Source organism: Limulus polyphemus, unplaced genomic scaffold (assembly GCF_000517525.1).
Source record: "Limulus polyphemus unplaced genomic scaffold, Limulus_polyphemus-2.1.2 Scaffold2744, whole genome shotgun sequence".
Classification (NCBI taxonomy): Eukaryota; Metazoa; Arthropoda; class Merostomata; order Xiphosura; family Limulidae; genus Limulus; species Limulus polyphemus.
In genome coordinates this window covers 122,506-144,485 of record NW_013668354.1, presented here as the reverse complement: position 1 = coordinate 144,485, position 21,980 = coordinate 122,506, and the positions used below count along the sequence as shown (strand labels likewise).

The window sequence follows — 21,980 nt, the reverse complement described above, 5'->3', positions numbered from 1 at the left end:
CATGGGAAAGCCCATATGACATAGTGGATCGTCTCTCAGACATGTACTTCCAAAAAAATGTGGTCGGCGAGGTAAGCCGAAGGTGTTACATGCCAACAGGCTTTGGCATTATCACGGTCCAGGACATTTCATTTGGAACGAACTGAACAAAGGAACACATGATGCTGCTGAAGACGTGTCACCTGAAAAAGCGGCTGTTGGAGAAGAAACTCTACCTGGTTTTGAGAGGGAAACAGTGAAGCCGTTAATGAAGTTACTACCAATGATGTGACTGCTACCGATAATGGGACATTTCCTGATAGAGCAGATGAACCAAGCCAATGAGACAGAGACCAGTACGGAAGAAGATATGTCCTGTAAAATTAAGAGACTTTGTTGTATTTTAATTTTGTTTGTAAATACTGTACATTTAATTAAGTTATTGTTAATTATCTATTGGTTAAACGTAAGTGGCTATTGTTCAGGATGAACAATACTAAGGAAGGGGCAGTGTTAAGACAGCAGAAGTCTCGTGATGCTGGGAGCCTGCACGCTGGTGTTTCTAGAATTATCGGGGAACCCTGCGAATGTTCGAGTGATTGCTAGATGCCCTCTTTTTTAGTATATAAGCCTGGCAAAGAAAGCCACCGATATAAGCAGATATAGATAATTAAGTCAAGCGAACAGCAAGCACAGTAACTAAAGTGTGTGAATCACTGTGATTTATAGCATGTGTTATAAAGGTTGTTAAGTTTAAAGTGACTGTAGAAATTCTGTGTATTACTAAAATTTGTATCGAGAAAGAATACACTGGTTTAATCAAGAAAGGACTTGTATCGCTGAAGTTCCTTGGAAAGAATTTATACCGGAAGTTAACAAACAAGTAGATACGCAACAGTATATACCACACGATTCTATTATTCTTGGAACCATTCACCATAACTTTGTGTGTACTACGACTACTTGAGCTTGTGGCAAAATTCATCTCATGGCCCACTAGTTTAAACTAGCTGGAGTAACTTACTAGTAACCTTCCTGAATATGTTACACCATTAACATAAATGATACTTGCATTTGACAGTCCTATTTGCCAAAAGTGTATGGACATTTTCAAAACCAGTTAACACCTAAGCTACAGTTGAAGATAGGGGTTTCTTTCCTAGCACTCTTTGACATCTTTGAATTTCAATTCTGGATGCATTCTTCGCACTGCTATGGTATCTGCACCAGGGAAATCATGCAACCACAATGCCTGTGCCACAACAGCTTGCAGCATAAACTCCATTTCTGTCATATCTTGGTGGCAATAACGAACTTTGAGACTGTCTCTGAGCTGAGTTTGCAGCAGCCACTACCGTTGCTTTTTCTTCTCCTTCAGCACGGTTCCACATTAGTGCTTCAAAACTTTGTTGACACTGAAAATGTCTTAATGAGAAACAAATCCCTTAGACATGTGGTGCCTCATGACATCACCCAGCAGGCTTTCTACAAACTTGTCAATGAATATCTCATCACAATCTGCAGGAGATATACTTATGAATGCATTCCCAAATAATCTTCTTAAATTGCCAAGTTTTGGAAAGGCCTCCACTTTTGAGTTTTGAGCTCTATCCTGTGGATTGCTGTTTTACACTGGATCAAATTTGCACAGCAACTTTTTGACAAGTGTTCCAGTCTCAGTTCTCCCAAGTATTAAGCATGGGACTGTCTAGACCCATTCAAGTTCATCTATTTCAAACAGCATCTACCCAAATTCTCCTTGAAGTTCCCTTAAATCTGTTTATCTGCTTCCCACCACCTCTACAATTAAATGATGGTGTTGAGAGTAACTTGCTTTCAGCTTCTCTACTGCTGTGAAGCTAAGAGGATGTGCATACTTGATGAAAGCCCTTGTCTTCTGGACATTGAATGTATTCACATCCTGAAAAATAGAACTTCCTTGAACAGAGGTCATTATGATTTTTAATAATGCAATTTATTATACAATACTTCATCGTTACATCCAAAAATGTCTTTGGTTGATGAAGGTGGTTTTGGAGCATCAGCAGTATGCCTTACTGACCTAAAATGACCTTGATTAACTCTTAATCCTGCTGAACTATAAGATGCTACCTGTTGGTATTGTGAAGAAGCATGTTGGATTTCTTCCAGTGTGCACATCTTCTCACTCTTCTTGAGCACTGGTAACTCAAGCCAGCACTTTACACACCTGGAATTCTTAACAAGTGCCTTTAAGAGTCCCATACAAATAACCTTAACAAGTTTTAGGATGTTTAGGCTGCTTGATGCCACCATAACCCTTCCCTGCTATCCTATGCTCCACAAAACGGGAGGTAACCACCAAAAGATACATCAGCGGTACCTAGGATTACCCAGCTAGGCTCGTATCAACCTTATAGTTTCAAGAATAAAGTGAAAATGATGTAGCTCTCACCACTGCTAGCAAAAATTGCTGGGGTTAAGAGAGCACTCCTTGTCACACATGCTTTTTACATTTGTATATTGTGATCATGGAAGGGCATTGTTGAAGACTATGTACAGTTAAAGTGTGAATTCAATCTAAAAATATAAAAAAATATCTCCAATAACAAACTCTTTGGCCACAGCACCCAAATATTATTTTAACTTGTCTATGAAATTTATGTACACTCATATCAACAGATTGGTTGAAGTATCTGGAAAATGCAGGATCAGAACTATTACATATAGAATAAATTCAACATGGACAGCAAAGTAAAATAAATAAACAAAGGAGGAAGTAAACAAAATATTTATTCACTATAATGAAAAGTCTACCAAAGAGCTGGACAGCTTCATAACAGTTTGCATTCAAACTGACTGGTGAGACAGAAGGATTCCTAAACACATTCACACAGGAGGATAGGAAGAAAATAATGTTGTAATGTATTTTCAAGTCAGATTAAACAGTCCAAGTGCAATATCCAGTAATCTATAATCACCTGTCAGACAATTCAAAATCACATATTCATAGAAGATAACTTCCAGCTCTTCAAAACTTTTTCAAGCATCTTGAGATTTGCTTCCCCCACTTCAAGGAGCATACATAGACACAGGACCAAACTTAATATCAGCTTGTATGAGATAGCCACTGTTATACATAACATGTTCTTAAGCAAAAGCATCATCTAGTTTATAAAGATGTCATAAGCAATATGCAAAATATCTGCAAGAAAATTAAGAAAAATTATCTGAATATAGCTCACTACCAATATATTCTAGTGATGTTGAAAGGGGTAAATTAACATTCATTTCAACTGTGACTGCTAGAAGTATAAAGAATAAAATAAACTGCAATACTAGACTTCAAGACTGCATTTTATGTATGTACTGAGTTTCTAAGCTAACTGTTATTGTTTTAAACATTTCCAAATAGTTTTTAATCACTGTGGAACTGTTCACTAAACTGAGAATTTCAAATCTCATGTAGCCTTAGTATCATGTTTATACAGTAAGCCTGAAAATGGGGTATGAAGCAAGAAAAATATTTATTATTAAATTATATTAACATTTGGTTTCCTGTATAAGATTACCAGTTGTCCCAGTTTATAGCTTTATATTTTGTCTGATTGAAAACAGTAAAAGTTTTAAATTGTTCCAGTTTCTGTGTACCTCAATGTGAATCTGATATGTAGGTTTGTCATTACATACAGCTTTACAAAACTACAATTGAAGAATCACCTGACAAAGATAGATTGTGTTTTCTTATCCTAGCATGCCATTGGGCAGCTGCTTGAAATGAGGTTTGAAGACCTGCCCAGCTATAAAAATGGAAAACTATGAAGCAACATTTTTCTTTTAAGTATGTTCAAGACAACTTACACACACTTTTTATTTTATTATTATTTTTTAACTAGATAAAGTTTTAATAAAAGTTGTTTATGATTTTAAAACACTATGAAATCAAATTCTGACTATTTAGCAAATGGTAAAAAGCATTATTGTAACTTCTGTTTTAGAGCTGTTACAATGTCCCAGTTTTTTACTTTAGAAATCTGGTAACTCTATTCCTGTACAATAATATAAATATATACCAACATAAAAATATTAGTGTCTAGTGATGATCAAGTGCTCTGCTAGTTATAGATCCTGAAACTATAAGGTTTTATGCCTATTTTAACTTCTGAACACACACATATAACACATTTAACTTCTCATACACTAAAGGTAATGGTTAATATTATGTAACTCAATGTATTTCAACTAATCTGATTATTAGAGCACAAGGGTATTTAAGAAAAAAAAGTTTATCACAATTCAGTAGTAGATGAAAATTATACAAGGAACTTCACATTCTTGATCATGTTATGATATTCTAGAAGTCTTAATTTGCACTTGTATTCTTTATTTATCAACTAAAGAGTTTATGGACTTTTAGAAAGCCTGAAAATGATTAATTTCAAAGAAAAACATTAGAATTACTAAGACATGATTGAGTAGTAACAATGGAGGTAGATAACTTATATCTGTTTGTACTTTAATAACTAACATCTTCAACTGTAAATTATTCAAGTGCTGTCAACAACACTGGTGTGAGTTTTAGTATCAAACATATCTGATACCATATATTGTCTACCACTCACTTTATGAACAGAAACCTTCATGGAAAAGTACTTCGACAACTCCATTAAAAGTTTGACCAGCCTTATTTCAAGTTAGTTGTTTGGTTTCCCAATCTTTTAAGATGGTGACACAAAATTATTCAACAAAATAAGAAGTGACTAGAGGGAGGAAGACAGCTACAAACAATCATACTGATGAAAATAATGTCAATTTCACCACAATTTTAAGTATTCCAAATCTCATATTACGGACACAAATTAAGAACTAAAACTTCAGTTTTATCTAATTCACAATGATTTTAATTACCTACTCTTAAAGTAGTGATGTGTGGTGGGAAACTTAAACAAGGTTGAACCAAATTAAGATTAGAATGTTATAGTTACATATCATACATACAGTTGTAACCATACAGAAAGCCTGCTTTATGCTAGATAAAAAATAAAGGATGACAACAGTATTACGTAACAAGCACATTTTTTTCAAACATTCCTCTTCTTTAGCTCAAAACTACAAGTTTTACAAACTGCTACTTATCTGACTAAGTCTGGCATGCAGAACACTGAGAGGTCAATTACACAAACACTTTCAATGACAGGGTTTTTCATAATACAACACTGTTTAGTCAAGAACAATTGTTTAATACAGAATCTCTTACACAAAAACAGTCACAGATAGAGAATACATAATCTCTAGAAAAGGGTATTATTTGACAATACAAATTTTAATGACTGACAACAGTATTCAGAAACTTATTATGTTTGTTACTTACTTAAAAATTAGTTACTTTTAATCATGATTACAATGGAGAAAAGCTGTGAAGTCCAACCTATTATACTTACTTGAAAATATCTTTAAAAAAAAACCATTCACATGTGACAGTATCAATTGATCTCACATAATGTTCTTACAAATCCACGCACACTAATGGCCATGTGAAGGAAAAGTGTTCACTTAATAGTATAACATGACAACAGGTAGTAAGATTTAAAGGAAAACAAAAAAAATAATGATTACACAGAACAGCTACTGTATCCTTAAAGATGAATTATTTCACTGTAGACACAGTGAAATCATACAGTTTAGCTTTAAGATTTTCAGTTAAGTAGTGTATTTCTGCAAAAGTTCCGTTGTCCCATATGTTTAATGTATTTATTTGTGAGCATTGCACCATTATAAATAGTTTTTGTCAAAAGTTGTTAATTAAAATACATTAACAATTTGAAGTGAATGATAAACTACGTATGTAAACTTGACATACCAGCTTGAATTAAAATCATTCATTGAAAACAAAATTTATATATACTTATGTATATGGTGGCAGAAACATAGCATACATTTTTGGGGCTTTTACAATGATGAGTTTAAAGCAGTGTTATCCAACTGAAACACACCAAGATAAATGAGGTACTTTTAATTGTTTTCTCTAATCAGATAACAATCCTGAAATCATAAAGCATGTTAGTTCTGGTTACACGAAAGTGTAAATTTAGTTCAGTTTTCATATAAGAAAATCACGAGATATCAAAGAGCTACATTTTTCATTACAAAAAAGGAATACTGACATTTTCATTAAATTTAAATGTTGTTCAGTATTCAACATATTTGAGTTTTTCTTTAAAGAAAGCATATTCTTTGTCAATTTAAAACTGACGTTTTACCAGCTCTTAGTAATTGCTTAAAGATGAAAAGAAACAATATATAGAAACACAAAACAATCTATAAAAAAAAAGAAAAAACGTAGTATCTAAAGTTGTACAATCTTCCACCACATTACTATTACATGTTATCCTTTTATCTAGGAAACAAACAAGTCAGGCCAATGTGTATGTTTTGAGTTCATAATATAAACTCTATGGTACACTTATACATTCACTATACATAAGTTTCTCTCATCAACAACTTCTTTGGGATGCTCTTCTGTCATATGGTTCTCATCAACTAATCTATAAGATAAAGTTCTGAAAATGTTTTTAAAACACTTTTATTCTTTCACTATACATCATCGATAGAGTTAAGTGCCCTCTTTTTCTGGAATAATTCATCGACAGCTTCTTTGGCATGCTTTTCTGTTACCTGGTTCTGATCCACTAATCTATGAGACAAAGTTCTGCAAATTTTTTTAAACATTTCTTTGCTTAACTTGTTTTCTTTATACTTAGGGTTCAGAAACTTTCTCACTAAGTCAGCAGCAGATTTTAAGTGTACAGGATTAGTAGAAGCTGACTGCATAATTTTTGCCTTTTTTGCTATCTCAATGTTATTATTATCATGGGTTTCTCGTTTTTGTGGAAAAGTACTGTTTCCAGAATTTGAAGAAACTGACTTTTCTTCTTTTTCCACACATCTACTGATGCTTTTATTGTTAGTGCCACTTCTATTATCAATTTCAATGAAATTATTCATTAATGGATTGAAAGAACTAGAACAAGTTTCATATTCATAATTATTTGCTCCTATTTTTTCAATGTCCATTTCAACAGGACCTCCAGTTCTTTCATATGCAAATGGCGGCCTTTCAAAGGAAAAGGAACTTTCTTTCTTTTCCTCTTCAGTACTGTTCAGAGTCTTTAGTATTTCATAGTCTTGAACTTCATTACGTTTTAAAACCATATTCTGTGTGCCTGTAAAAATACTAGAATAACTAGCACAGCTAGGAATCAGGTTTTTCAACTGATAACCAAAATTACTTGATCTCTGAATAACAGCAATATTACTTAAGTTAGTAGAACTAGCCAAGTCTTTAGAGCTGGAAAAAAGCTTTTCTTGTTTTAATAAACTAGATTTTGTTACAGTGTCACACAAACTATATGACCTCTCTTTTGATATGTCTTTTCCACTTACTAAGGTGTCATTACGAGCTCTTTTAGAAGCACTGTGAGATTCATCAAAACACACTAACAATGGATGAAGTTCCAGGTTTTTAGATGACTCTCTCAAGGCTTTGAAGACTTGTGCAAATTCTTTTTTGTACATGTCAATGTTCTTTTTTGTTTTAAAAATTGAAAATTCCTTATCAGTAGCACAGTCTAAAATATCTTGTTCTTCAAGTCTGAAACCACTTAATAAAGGAGTACAGGTGTTATAGTTAGCTTTTATCTCTTCTTCTAACTTTGATAAATATTCTTCACGAGTATTAACATTAACGTCTAAAATAAATGAGCTCAGTGGTTCTAATACTCTTGAATTCTTGGGTGGTTTTATCAACTTTTCGTCTTTAACTTTTCCTAATTCAGCTTTGATGGTGTTTGATAAACTATTAACTGCTCTATCAATGTGATCTTCTCTGTTGGTATCTCCAGATGTATTCTTGCAATTATAAATTTCTTTCTTTTGCTCCAGTCTTTCAACTTCATATAACTCATTACTTGTTTCCACACTATGATTGGAATTTTTCTTTTTAGACACCCTTGTAGCTTCAAAATGATCAAGTCTTCGGTCAACTGACCTGGGCTTATAACAAACATCACAATATTTTTTGCATTTATACAATTCATCTCCAAACTCTTTCATCAAAAATGAGTGTCTACAATGAGCTTCCTCACAATATTTTCTCATGATTTTAAAGCTTTTATAAGCAGAATGAGCTTTGATCTTTTCTTCTTGGGTCTTGGCTGCCTGCTCATCCTTTTTCAAAATATCCATAATTAAATTTCTGTCCTCTCTTGAGTAGTATATACGACATCTAGCAGGCTGGCCATCCCCTCCTGCTTGCCCAGACTCTTGATAATATCCATCAACTGAATGGGCAACTGACCAATGTGCAACAAACCTCACAGATGGTATGTCTGTGCCTTTTCTAAAGCCAATTGTTGTAACAATTACAGATATTTTACCCAACATCCAGTCATGCTGAGCTTGGGATTGATCTTCATCTTTGAGTCCTGCATGACATGGTCTAGAGTTAAGACCAAGCTTGGTCAATTTGTCAGCAACCATTTCACAGGATTCTTTTGTTTGACAATACACAATGCCAGAACCTCTTTTAGTAAATTCCCATTCTTTACCTAAAGCTGACAAAGCAAATGATTTCAAATCATCAAATGGATTATCCATGCATTCTTTGAAAACAACATCATAATAGATATTAGAACGAAAACTTGATGCCTTGAAAACAGCAACAGGTGGTTTAAGATTAAGGTAATATAAAACATCATTCATAACAGTCACAGATACTGTTATTGTCAAAGCCACCCAAGGAACTCTGGAATATTTCTTTCTTAACTCTCCTAACTTTAGATAATGTGGGTGAAAATCATGACTCCATTGACTGACACAATGAGCTTCATCTACAGCTACATAAGCAAACATTCGATTCTTGCAAAGCTGATCCAAAATTGAATGAAATTCATCTGTGAAAACTTGCTCTGGAGTAACATATAAAAGTTTGGTACAAGGATATGCAGAACACAGGTCTTCACTAACTCTGGCTATTTCTTCTTTGCTCACAGTGCAATTTAAGGTCTCTGCACAAATTCCACGAGATTGCAATTGTTTTACCTGGACAGTCATTGATGCAATCAAGGGTGAGATTACCACTGTTACACCATTTCTCTGTCCAGCCAAAGCAGGTAGTTGATAACACAATGACTTCCCAGCACCTGTTGGCATAGAGATAAACACATCTTGAGATGCAGAAGCTACACTTTTGATGGCATCTTCCTGGACTGAGTTTATGAAATCTTGGAAGCCAAAGACATTATTCAATGTTTCTATTACTTTTCCCTTAAATCCTGTTGAACTACACTGATATTGATAAGAATTTGGTTGGTTTTCTCTAGCTACCTCTTTTCCATTCATTGTTTCAGAAGATAAATATTTCTGTACCAATAAGCTATTCCAGATATTTTTAGGCTTTCATGGTTTTGTGCTATTAAGTTTCAATAAATTTTTATTAGTAAAATCCTGTAATAAGATATTGCTATGAATTGAGTCAAAGTAGTATTTTTTTCCCCTTCTTTGAAAAGAAACTAGAAAACCTTCTTCAAAACAACAGTTAAGACAAAATACATTCTAAGTTTTCAACTGCATTTCAAGATGAATGCAAGAAAGAGATTTTTGTTTGACATTTACTAAAGCCAAAGAAGTATTTCAGATGATCTAACGATTTCAAATACTAAACAGCATTTGTCTTGAACAAATAATCCACCTAAATCCAAACTTAAGGTCTACTTTTGCAAACTTTTAAACTCAAATTTCTTGTTGCATTTAGTACGACAAACCATAAAAACTCTTATCCTGAGCAATAAAAGTTTTTTAATATCTCCATATAGCTTTTTGAATTGGATCTTTCAAACTTTCTGAAACCAAAAAAAGATAATACAGACATCCAACAGTTGGTTTTTTTTTTGCCTAGCCCATTTCCTCTTTGGCAGGAATATATTGATTCAGGTGCCAAAAAATTAAGGCTTCATTTCTTCTTTAACTAGTCTATATACACTACGTAGATGCACTGGGTCCAATCAGTAAACATGCAGCTTCTGAATAAAGTAAATGTATTCTGCTGGAGAAAAAAAAAGAAACGGATGAAACATGATGTAATACATTAATCATGTACTGAAATATCATCATTTACTTACACTTTTTTTTCAAGTTTATAATATTAATCACAATCTCTCAACAGTAAAAACAAACTGATTTAAAACCTCTTCATGTATTCAATGTTATCCACTAATGTATAAAGCACTTTTGCACATATCCAAAATTAAAAATACTTATTCCTGGTGAATGTATGGTAGTTAAAGTATCTTATTGTCTTTATATGCTTTCATGCACCTTTAATGCTTTATTTTTATAGACTACCTTACCTTTGAGACCCATAATATACATTTTTCCAGGTCTTAACAATTCTGCACAACAGTGCAACATCCACACATACATATATATTTCTCTACTAATAGGCTATTCAAATGTTTTTAGGCTTTTATGGTTTTGTGCTGTTAAGTTTCAATAAACTTTTATCAGTAAATAAATAAATAAATATATATATATACATATCCATAGTTCATGTTTTCCACTAATTCACTTGATACAACTTTGGGGTTCATAGTACTATTGTTATGGGTTACACCTTTAGCAGTTGTTTTGAACTGTCATGATTAAACCAGTCAAAGCTCACCCACAAAGAGGTTCATATTTTAGGAATTTATTACATGTGACATGCATTTAGTGCTTATTCTTCACCTCAAATATATTTGAATATATAATGTATATTAGTGTAGCCACAATCACAAACTTCAGCGTGTACATGTATTGTTTGTCAAAATAGAGAAGTCTATGGGTATGCTTCCCGAGCAAAATGTTTCGAAACATGATACCAAAACTGCATTTCTTGCATATCAATTTCTGATTTCATGTATATATTTTATGTATCCTTAGCTTAACCACTTTCAGTTATCCCATAGTCATATGACTGTTAAACATATGTTTTCATACCAGACACAGGTCCAAGAGAAAAAACTGTATATCAAATATTTAAGCGTTTCGTTTTAAATCTCTGTCATACTGTTTTTAGACTTAGCTTCACAGTCACTATGATCTTGTTAACAAATAACAAACCAATTTGTTCAGTTAATTAACACCACCAAACTGGTATACATGTGTGTGTGTGTGTGTGAGAGAGTGGTGAGAATTGGATCAGATGTACTATTAAATGTTGAAATCTCTGCAGTATATTTTTCATAAGAAAATGGTATATAATTTGTTAATACTATGATAGCAACTATAGAGTTAAATAAGCTGACAGAGATAGAAGCAAATTCAGTAGTAAGTTGAATATCACCTTGTTTACAAAATGATTATTAAACTGGAGCAGACTTGTCAGTGTTGCAATATACACGTTCTGAAATGCAATTGATTGGTGTGAATTAATACAAGGGGATTTTGTGTATTTGTAATTAAGTGCAAAGTTACACGAGCTATATGTGCTCTACCCACCATACGTATCAAAACCCAGTTTCTAGCATTGTAAGTCTGCATAAATACCACTGTACCATTGGGGGGCTATTAGGGGGAGTCTATTACCTAAAATTGTTAGTCAATAATATGCTATTCTATATTTATTAGTTGGGCTGTCATAAACCTTGAATTTAATGTTAATTTTCTTTCAAACAGCTTAATAAAAAAGCATAGTAGCATCCCAAACTCCAGCTTGAAATGGGTGTATGTTTCTGTTAGTTACACATCTGTTATCTGAACAGTCACATAGAAGTAGGTTATGTTCTCCGAGTAAGTAATCACAAGGAGAATGTATCTGTTTTAGAATAATTATTTTTAGCTAAACAGAACTTGTATGAAGCAAGCAAAAATTAGGTCTGACACTCATTAACAAAAAAAATCTAAATATTCAAGTCTATTTTCACAGATCAAATTTATAAAACTAGGTAACATTCCAAAAGTTTGTATATTTTGAGCAATTTATATCCTTTTTGAGTATTCAAAATGAGGCTTGACCAGTATTATAATCTACTATGAATGGATTCTAGGGACTTGTCACACTTAAATTAAGGCTTAAAGTTTTTTTTAACAATGATAGCCAAAACCTTCTATTTTTGAATAATAACACTTCTCTCATAAAACATGCCCTTTACATAATGTTTACAATCCAAATGCTCCACTTTACACTTTTCAATGTTCTACCTAAATCACAATTTAGGTCTTCCTGAGCAAGAAAAACACTCTAAACAGATTCAACACTTCACAGCATGTTAGCGATATCTATAAATTGATAAATATCATTGTCAAAGGGCTATATCACACAAGTTAAAAAAAAATGGTCAAATTATTCAAGTGAAAAAATCAAACAAAAAACTAATGTCACCTTTTGCTTTCTACAACACAGTTAATTTTATATACACTTCTCAATACTTCTATTAATATCATATGATTCTAATTAACTTCCAGTTGGTAAATATTGAAGGCATTCTGAAAATCCAGATATGTACAACATAGACCAAGTTATTTTCACACAAAAAAAGCAAATGTCCTATCAATAAACTTCAGTATGTCATTTAGACAAGACAACTGGAAGCTATTTAACCTTTTTTAAAGATGAGGAAAAGCTATTCTTAGATAATTTATCATTAAAAAAAAAGTTATGTTTTTAAAAAGCTTGGAAATCTTACATACAATTCATAGACTTGATGAAAACAGTCCTACATATTTAAACAAAGTAATGAGTTTTGGGTGGGGTAATGATATTTTCTCATTGTGGTTTAAGAAAAAAAAAATTTCTCACTAGTTTGTTGGATTTTTTGGCAAGAGTTTTGCAAGTTGGGATTAAAGTATTTGATTATGTTGTTCATCTAGACTTTCAGAAAGCTTTCTTTACAGTTTCTCATAATTGGTAAGTTAATCAGTTAGATTCTTCTGGAACTGGCAAAAAAACTCAAACCATAGATTTAAATTAGTATGAAGGAAGAATATGGAAAGTTGTGATAAATGTGACAAGTGAGATCACTAATGGATCTAACTTTAAACTTTTGTTGTTTTAACTTAGCTAATGGACATTTTTAATTGGACATACTGATAAAATGTGGATTTTTTTTTTAAAGTTCAAGACAGAAATGTTTCTTATAAAAAAAAAGGTAGTTCCAAGTAAAAACAAAATTCAGGTTGATTCAAAAAAGGATAAAATCATGGAAAAACATCATAAGTATAAGAAGTTTAAATTGACTGCTATGATGGAATACAGAGGGTTATAGAAGATCAAGAGAACTGGTCAAACAGAAAATTACTATTCTGAAAAGGGTATATGAACAGTGGGTGGCTGAAAATGCAAAAATTAACAGCAAGGATTTCTTTAAACTTATTAAGGGCCATAATGGTAGAATGAGAGTAGTAATTGAAGCCTGATAAAGGAAGAATGTTCCCATCTGGAAATTTCACTTCTTTCTTCAATTGTTACTAATATAGCTTTAATCAGTTATCCCTTTTCTTCAACAGTTGCTAGATGGAAACAAGATGAATACACTAATTCTGAGTTTAAGAAAAAATTGAAAAGTTTAAAAAAATGATAAGGCTCCTAGGTCAGATATTTCTCCAAATGTTTTGAAGAAGGTTAAAAATTGGTTATGCAAGCCACTTGCTAGTTTTTATAAGTCCTTGAATAGTGGGTAGGTGCCAGTGAATTGGTTTGAATTTTGTGCAAAGCTGCACAAGGGCTATCTGCACTTGCCTTTCCTAATTCAGCAGTGAAAGACTAAAGGGAAGGCAGCTAGTCATCACCTCCCACCACAAACTCTTGGGCTACTCATATACCAATGAGTAGTGGGATTGACCATCAAATGATAAAATGCCTTGACAGTTGAAAGGATAAGAATGTTTGGTGAGATGGGGATTCAGATTGTGAGTCGAGCACCGTAATGAGAGAATTGGAAGTTGTCTAATGTTACTCATCTTTGCAAGGAAGGTGATAAAAATTGTCCTAGTAATTATAGGTCTATTAGCCTTACATAAATGGTGGGAAAAGTTTTTGAAAGTCTGATAAAAGATGCTTTATACAGTCATTTAACAAACATTTTGCTGAATAGTCATGGTTTTACTAGAGAAAAATCTTCCCTTACTATTCTTTTCACATTCCTTGAAAGAGGTTAATGCTCATGTAGATAAGGGTAAGAGTATAGATTTCATGTGTTTGGATTTTCTTAAAGCATTTGACAAGGTGCCACATAAAAGAATTGTTAAAAAATCTCTATATGTGTAGGCATAAGTTGTCTCATTGGATATGAAGGTAGCTGGAGGGAAGAAAACAGAGGGATGTTATAAGTGGAGTTCAATTAAACTGAATTAATGTCACAAGTGGAGTACCTCAGGGCTGTGTTAAGACCTTTGCTCTTTTTGATTTAGATCTGTGGCTTAGATGAAGTAATGTTCAGCAAATGGTTATACTTCTGAGGATATGAAGATCTTGGGTGTTGCTGGCTGTGAGAAGGATACTGCTGTTTTGCGAAAGGATTTTGATCATTTGGTGAACTGGACAAATATATAGCAGATAGATTTTAATAATAATAAATGCTACATAATGTATGTGGTTTGCCTTAACTTGAATTACAAATATAATTTTGATGGGAATAACCTTAACAGTGTTATAGAATAAAAGGATCATAAGTGTTCTGGTTGATCAGTCTTAAATCATCCAAGCAGTGTGCTGTTGCTATAGTAGGGAAAATAGGATTTTAGGTTTTATCTACAGAAACACTGAATACAAGTCTACAGACTTTATAATTTCATTGTATAGGATACTGGTTAGAGCATGTGTGGAATACTGTATTCACTCTTACTTTAAATATTTGGAAAGGGTTCAGAGGATGGAAAAGTTGTCATATGAAGACAGGTTAAGATCTTTAAAATTTTCTCTTAAAAAAAAAGTTACAGGGGTCTGATTTAGGTGTTTAAGATTGTTAAGAGAACTGATAGTGTAAATGAATCATCTTTTTCATAATAAATAGTGAGGATGGAATATCTAAGGGACACAAATTTTGGCAGGATAGCTGTCAACTTCAACTAAGACAGGCAATTAGTGATAACTGTTAATTGATTAGTACAATGCTCCTCAAACCATGGTACATACAAGCAAAAAAAATACCAAGCATGGGGTGGTGCATATACCCAATTTGATTTTATTACTCATCAGGATCTCTATCAGGCTACCCTCAATTTGAAATTCTTTTAGGCAGGATTAGAGTAAATCTATATATGAGACCTTGGGCTTGATCAAATACATTTTAATTAACTTATTGTTGGAGTAACTGAAAACAGTAATAATCAAAAACACTAATTTTAATTAATAGATTAGCTTATATGGCAATAATCAATGCTCATAGGCAATTGATTATTTTATATTACTTTTTTAACAGGATGGTTGGAATGGTTTGCCTTCAGATTTGGTGGATGTAGTAAATTTGAAGGAAGTCTTGGTAAGTATTTGAATGATAAAGACTGGCTTTGAGAATTTTAGTTTAGTTTGGTGGATGGGATAGTCCCTTGTAGTTCTCAAATTTTATAATCATGTTCTAATTCTAATGCAGAAGGACATGTGGTCTTATCTGTGAAAAATTAATTTCTAAATTGAAAAACATAAAGACATGCATTCACATTATGGAAATTTGTAAAATCTTTATTTTTTATGTGGTAGAAATATTAGTGTGTAAAGTAAGGAGAATTTCATTAAGATAAATGAAAAAAAGTCAAGCCTTCAGCTGAATGTTTGGAAGTTTTGAGAAGGACAAACACAATTCTGTGATCTAATTACAGATATTTTTAGTTTATATGTGGTGGAAAATGCATTGTACAAAATTATAGTAAGGCCTCATATGGAGTACTCTTATTCAGTTTTGGTCCCCTTATTATAATAGATACATTCATTTACTTGAAAAAAAAAGATCAGACGTGAGCTTCCAAAATTACTCCTGGTTTGAAACATTTAAAATATGCATAGAGACTGAAAGGTTTGAGCTTATTTTCTTTGCAGGATAGAACAACTAGAAGTGACCTGATTCAGGTGTTTAAAATAATTCGGGACTTACTTAAACTGCTCTTAATATTGTCTAGGCCTGAAATATTAAATTTCCAAATAATTTTAAAACATACATTTTATACCAAGAAAACATCCAAGCCCTACACATAGGTATAAAGAGTTAAAACATATTTTGAACCAGAAGGGTACACAGTAGAGCACATACCTCCACTATGCAGCACAGTGTTGATCATGTTCAGTCCCGCAAAAAATCTGATCATTTTTCACTGAATCATAGAGCAAAATTAGTGTGAAAAATCTTTCCCCATGTTAACAGATAAAAACCTTTTGTATTTTCGTGACTTTGACTCTTAACCCTCTAAAAACTAATCACTTCTAAGTTGCATCATAGTCCAAATGTATACCAATTTTCATTCAATATCATTCAGTGATTTTCGAGAAAAATTGCAGACAAACACACAAACATGCACACATAGCAGTGAAAACATAAGCTCTGTCACCTTTGGTAAATATTGGGTAATATGTCCATTTTATACAAAATAAACTAAAAAAAAGAGCAACATTGTAAATGGTAAAGCACAGATGGTATCTGCACTACTGTAGGATTAGTTACAAACAATAATATTGTTAATAAACATGAGAAAGTCAAAAGTCACATTTAAACTTAAATTCATGGACTGATATATAGTGACTGTTTGATACCAAAGTTATATCGACAGCTCCTAACTAAGGTATAATAGTGAAATATTGAGCTAATAAAGATACATTTTAGAGATATAGGTCATTTTATTTACCATAATAGAAATACTTCTTAATAAACATGAGTTCGCATTAAACAAAGTTAAGAATAATAATTATATGTACTTAAGTTTATGTTATAGCAATGTATGCTGTAATTTAGATACAACACTTAAGCGATACTAGGGGGCTCCTTGTTACTGTCCCATTCATTTAATCAAAACTCCATTTGACTATATCCAACCTCAACCCCCAAATACTCAAGCTCTCTCTTGAACTCTTCCAATCCTGTTGCTTCCACCACATCTGAATGCAATCTGTTAGAAAAATAAAATTGCCTAATTTGCAGCAACTGCTACCCTGTCAAGTTAAATCTGTCCTTTAGTCCTCGTCTATCCATTGGACAGCTTCAGTAATGGAGAAAGAATGCTGACTATAATTCTAAATTTATTTCATATCAATAAAATGCACAGGTCTATTGTACACAAAAAATCAGAAGTTACAAAAATATCTGTACTCAAGATATGTCTGTGAATTGATGACATCAGTCTAACTCAGACTCTGACAAGTCAGAGTTTATGGTGATGTTTTTGTGAAGCGTTAAAATACTTTTGTATATCATAAAGTTTGCATATTACATAACCTTCAGAACTTCCAAAATCCATATCTAGTTTTTTTCAGTATCCCACATATACAGTATCGGGTACCCTCTTCTACCATGAACTGTTGCTAAATCAGCAATATAGAGTAAGAAATGAATAGCTGATAACTCTGATATCAAATACATAATAGTGTTGAATAACACTGTAAAACTAAAAGGTCATGATATGCACGCTTTGACTACAACCTGTGCACACATAAGGTTGAACACGAAAAAATATGATGCATCAATGCTATTTAGTCATTCATTATAATTTCAAACACTTCAATGAGATCTTCTCTAACCCTACTCTTCATAAAAGAAAATAATGTTAAGTACCTTAAACTGTTCTTATATGACAGTTATATCCCAGAAATCACCCTATCACTATTATAATTAGTAACTCTCCTCTAAATCCTTTCCAATAAATTATTCATCAATGTCCTTAAAAAGTATGGAGCCCAAGACTGAGCATAATACATTACTTTAATTCTAAATCATTTACTGATTTACTAAATAAAGTCTAATCTGTAGAGTGTAAATAACTAATTTGTAATCAGAGATCTGTTCAAGTAAACGAGAACTTCCTTTGACTTGAGTTTGACTGACAGTGACAGTCAGTATCCTTGTAAGTACAAACCAGAATCCTATATGCTTTTTCACTGGCAATAACACACTGCCTAGAACTTAGAGGAAGTAGAAGTAAAAAAATTTATTAACTTTAGTAAGAATGAAGTTAACAATAAGTCCCACAATAGCAATGCGGTATCACGCTAGGCCTAACATAATATATACAATAATTGTAGAAATTTTTATACAAAAACTTAAAAGTATATATTAATCACTTGTTGAAGATAACAAAAATGAAAAAAGATTAATACCTAATACTAGCACTTGAGTAATTTAAACAGAATCAATATATAACGCATGAATTGCAGATAACATTAACACAACTCAACGCTTTGTATGATGGATCATGAATAACTGTTTGTATCTTTCATAATACGTGCTAGGTGGCAAAAAAGAAAATTGTTAATTTTTTCAGTTACATGATACGCGTGAACGATATCAATATACATATTATTTTTAACATCATCATACCCATGAGTGTTGTCCTGACCTTCTATAAACAGTATTTAATATTCTTCGCTATCTGTGTGAACTTATACTGTAATATTATTTATATATTAAACACGTGAACACATAAATTCTCTCCATAGTATATGACAATATAATAAAAAATTGGGAATTTATAAACCTGCAAATAAGGATCATTACAAAGTAAGGAAACAAGGCTGGAGATACTGTAGACATTATTTACTCAAAACTAAAAAAAAACATTTTGGCTCCATGCTGTTACCTAGAATTATATTTGGTGGAGTCAAAATATGCATTTGTAGCTTGAGGAAATAATGTCTACAGTATCTCCAGTTACTGACTATTTGATCGCATTAGTTCCAGATGCAAAATGTTAAGCTGTAAGCTGAAGATTGTCGTGGAGAGTTGTTTGAGAATATAGTAAGCATTTATAGTTTCTGTATAACTAAATTCTCTATATACAATGCACAGCAATGGGCAAATATATGCCTATACTAAGACACAACCCCCACAAGGCGCATATAAAATGTTACCAGTTTACTTACAATTCCAATTTGCCTTCTGACACAAGTAAGCATAATTCAACTAAATAGAGATAGTCGTGCTTGCTTTCACGAATACATCTGGAGTTATATTAGTGTAGTTAACACAAGAGCTATGTCATCACATTATTATTAAATGAAATTAACACAAAATTCGTATATTACACCTATCTGGTTCAGAAATAATATTGAAATGAAACATTATTCAGTAATATCTACAAAATTCAGAAATTATTTGGTTGTATAAATCAAACGTATTTCTCATTTAAAACTATTCGAAAACAAAGGAGCATTAGGTTTTTTCTTTCTTTTTGAACAAACAACTAATTCTGATTCCACTTCTAAAGATTAATTCCCATACCAGTTGCTTCGACTACAAGATATTCCTGCAGCAAACCAGTGAAAACAATCTGTCCACCATGTACTTGGTGTGGTTTAAAATCTCAAGAAATTCCGTATTTATCATTCAGCTTACGAATATTCCAGTTTGGGACCAAACTGTAAATATTTTTCACTGCATTAAGAAAACACACAGTTTCTTTCTCAAAGCGGTCTAAACTAATTGCTGCAATTCTTAAAAAGCAAAACAAATATCAGTATTTCATGTCAAAGTCTTTATTTGCCTGTAAAGTTGCACTCCTATATATATCACATTCGTGAACATGTTTAAGTATGTACCAACTGGTTCGTACATAACGGAAAACACGCCTATGCTCTCGCACACACGTATCCATCTTCAGATGCTAGCCAATGCATACTTGCAATAAAAGGCGTCACCCGTTCTGTGGCTAGCTTGGATTACACAGTAACCAAAGCTAACGTCAGTTGCGTTATCTTCTTATAAGAGTTCAGATACCTCCTTAAGAGTTAAATTACTCCAATTCAAATTATATCACGATACTTTAGATAAATATGCAAAATAACTCAAACATAAATCTAAGAAACTGGTTTACATTTTCATTGATTTATACACCTTAAGTTCCTTCTTCAAACTGTGTTAGAGCACAACTCCCTTAGTGAACTTCAGGAAGACTAGTAGAGACCTACAAGGCCATAAAATGCAGTTTTGCAAGAAAACGCAACACTAATTTGCGTCATCTTATAACCAACATTGTGAATTCAATCAGAAAGTTTGTAGCAGCAAATGTCCATCAACAAAACTTCACGTGTGTGCTCATAAAGCAAGGATTGGAAAGTCATTTCAACAAATCGATTTTCCAGAAATCCCAGCCATCAAATGTTAAGACCAACAGTCAGTTTTCTTATCTAATAACCTCATCTGTCCTAATTGTGTATTTAGCGAGTTTCGAGCAGTTTGCTGTGCAGAAATTCTTTTACAACTCAGCTAGATTATAAGATAGCTGACCAATTATTCACTGCCAACTATCAGTCGATGGCTTGAAAAATAAGGATAACAAGATTAGTAGGCATCTTACTGTAGACCACCACTTAATAGCTTGGAAAACAAGGAATGCGACTTCCTTTTAATAATCGATTTTTCAATAACTAAGTATTCTAACCGTTCTTGTTTTACTTTTGTACTGCCATCTCCTTAAAGATTTTTGGATTTATATGTTTCACTTCACCACCATCATTAACTGATGGTGCGTACACATTCTAATTATCAGCTTCTCTAGAGACAGGTGGTTAAGAAATATTGCATCACCTTCTTCAAAAGTCCAGAGACGTACGAATCCTGATAAATACAGTGTCTTCAGGTGAAGTCTGTAGCAGAATGGTGCAATGTACAGGTATATACGTCATCTTGTCAATCTACATTTACATCAGCTGCTGGCTGCAGTCTCAGAGTGTAGATAGTTTTTATCTGTTGCTGGGAAACTTCTTGACTAACTCCAAGATTTGCTGTTATGCCACATAAACATATACGAGGAAGAAAATCTCCCACTAATACATTCGTATTCCGGACCTTTGAACATTCAGGTCACCAGGAGGGTAGTATCTACATGCACAAACTTGAATAAAAAATTATAAAAAAAATATTCTACTCTATGGAAGCGTAAAATATGACGTTATTAATATCATAACTTTACTTTTATTTTCAATAACGATTCACACTTAGAAGATAATAATTATGTTCAATATTTTAGAGTTTACCAAACAATGACATAACAGTGTTTTATGTTTGAAATTCAACTGAATGATATCTATAATTTTGATATTAGCCTCTGTCATCTATACAGCTTCTTATTAAGCTGTTTTCTAAACTATCTTAAACTTTGTAAGTTAGCAAAATACTTATGGATTATTATTACAGTTAATACCTTTAACTTTTCATCTGAAATTTGTTAACTTAAAAATCTCAGACGAACTATTCTTCTTTTTATAAGCATGACGATATTCATAAAAATGTATCAATGAAAAATATACAAAGAGCATTTTTCCATTAGTTACCATAATTTTTGACACATTTACACTATACCTGAGATCTAAACTTTCCAAGCCCCTCTAATTGTTTTTGTGTGAGAATCAAATCTCTCATTTCATTAATAAAAAAATAAAGGGAAGTTTTAGAACAATTCTAAATATTTGAATCATAAAATTTACTTTCACAACAAATGTTTATATATTCCTTAAATACTCTTACACTTGCAACCGCCTTTCTTTTGTCGTCATATCACTTGTTGATTATAATCTATTTCATGTTTATGGAGAACACAGGTCTTTATTGTTTCAGTTCTCGGCTCTACCATAGTATATTATTTCTACTCAAAACAATAAACATAGAAAACAAGGTGTATTCGTTCTATGACTAGATAAAGCGTGGGTGTATATCATAGTGTTACGTATCTGCTTGTTTGTTAATTTCCGGTATAACTTCTTTCTGAGGAACTTCAGCGATACAAGTCCCTTTTTGATTAAAACTACTTTATTCTTTCTCGATACGACTTTGTAATACACAGAATTCCAC

General features: G+C 32.5%; 1 protein-coding gene across 2 annotated transcripts; it reads right to left on the bottom strand.

Moving 5' to 3' along the window:
• Positions 1-5,253: 5,253 nt before the first annotated feature.
• On the bottom strand, positions 5,254-18,401 carry LOC106467800 (ATP-dependent DNA helicase Q5-like). Of its 2 annotated transcripts, none has more exons than XM_013928178.2 (2): positions 18,293-18,401; positions 5,254-10,060 (listed from the first exon to the last, which is right to left on the bottom strand). In XM_013928178.2, exon 2 carries the CDS (start codon positions 9,355-9,357, stop codon positions 6,553-6,555), a length of 2,805 nt encoding a protein of 934 aa, XP_013783632.1. In that variant the 5' UTR covers positions 9,358-10,060; positions 18,293-18,401; the 3' UTR covers positions 5,254-6,552. The 2 variants fall into 2 exon arrangements, with proteins under 2 accessions (XP_013783632.1, XP_022251707.1); XM_022395999.1 differs by having other exon boundaries at positions 5,254-10,057; positions 18,293-18,390.
• Positions 18,402-21,980: the final 3,579 nt, after the last annotated feature.

Excerpts from the sequence above, each read along its gene's own strand:
- LOC106467800 (XM_013928178.2), bottom strand. The coding sequence starts at position 9,357 with ATGAATGGAAAAGAGGTAGCTAGAGAAAACCAACCAAATTCTTATCAA.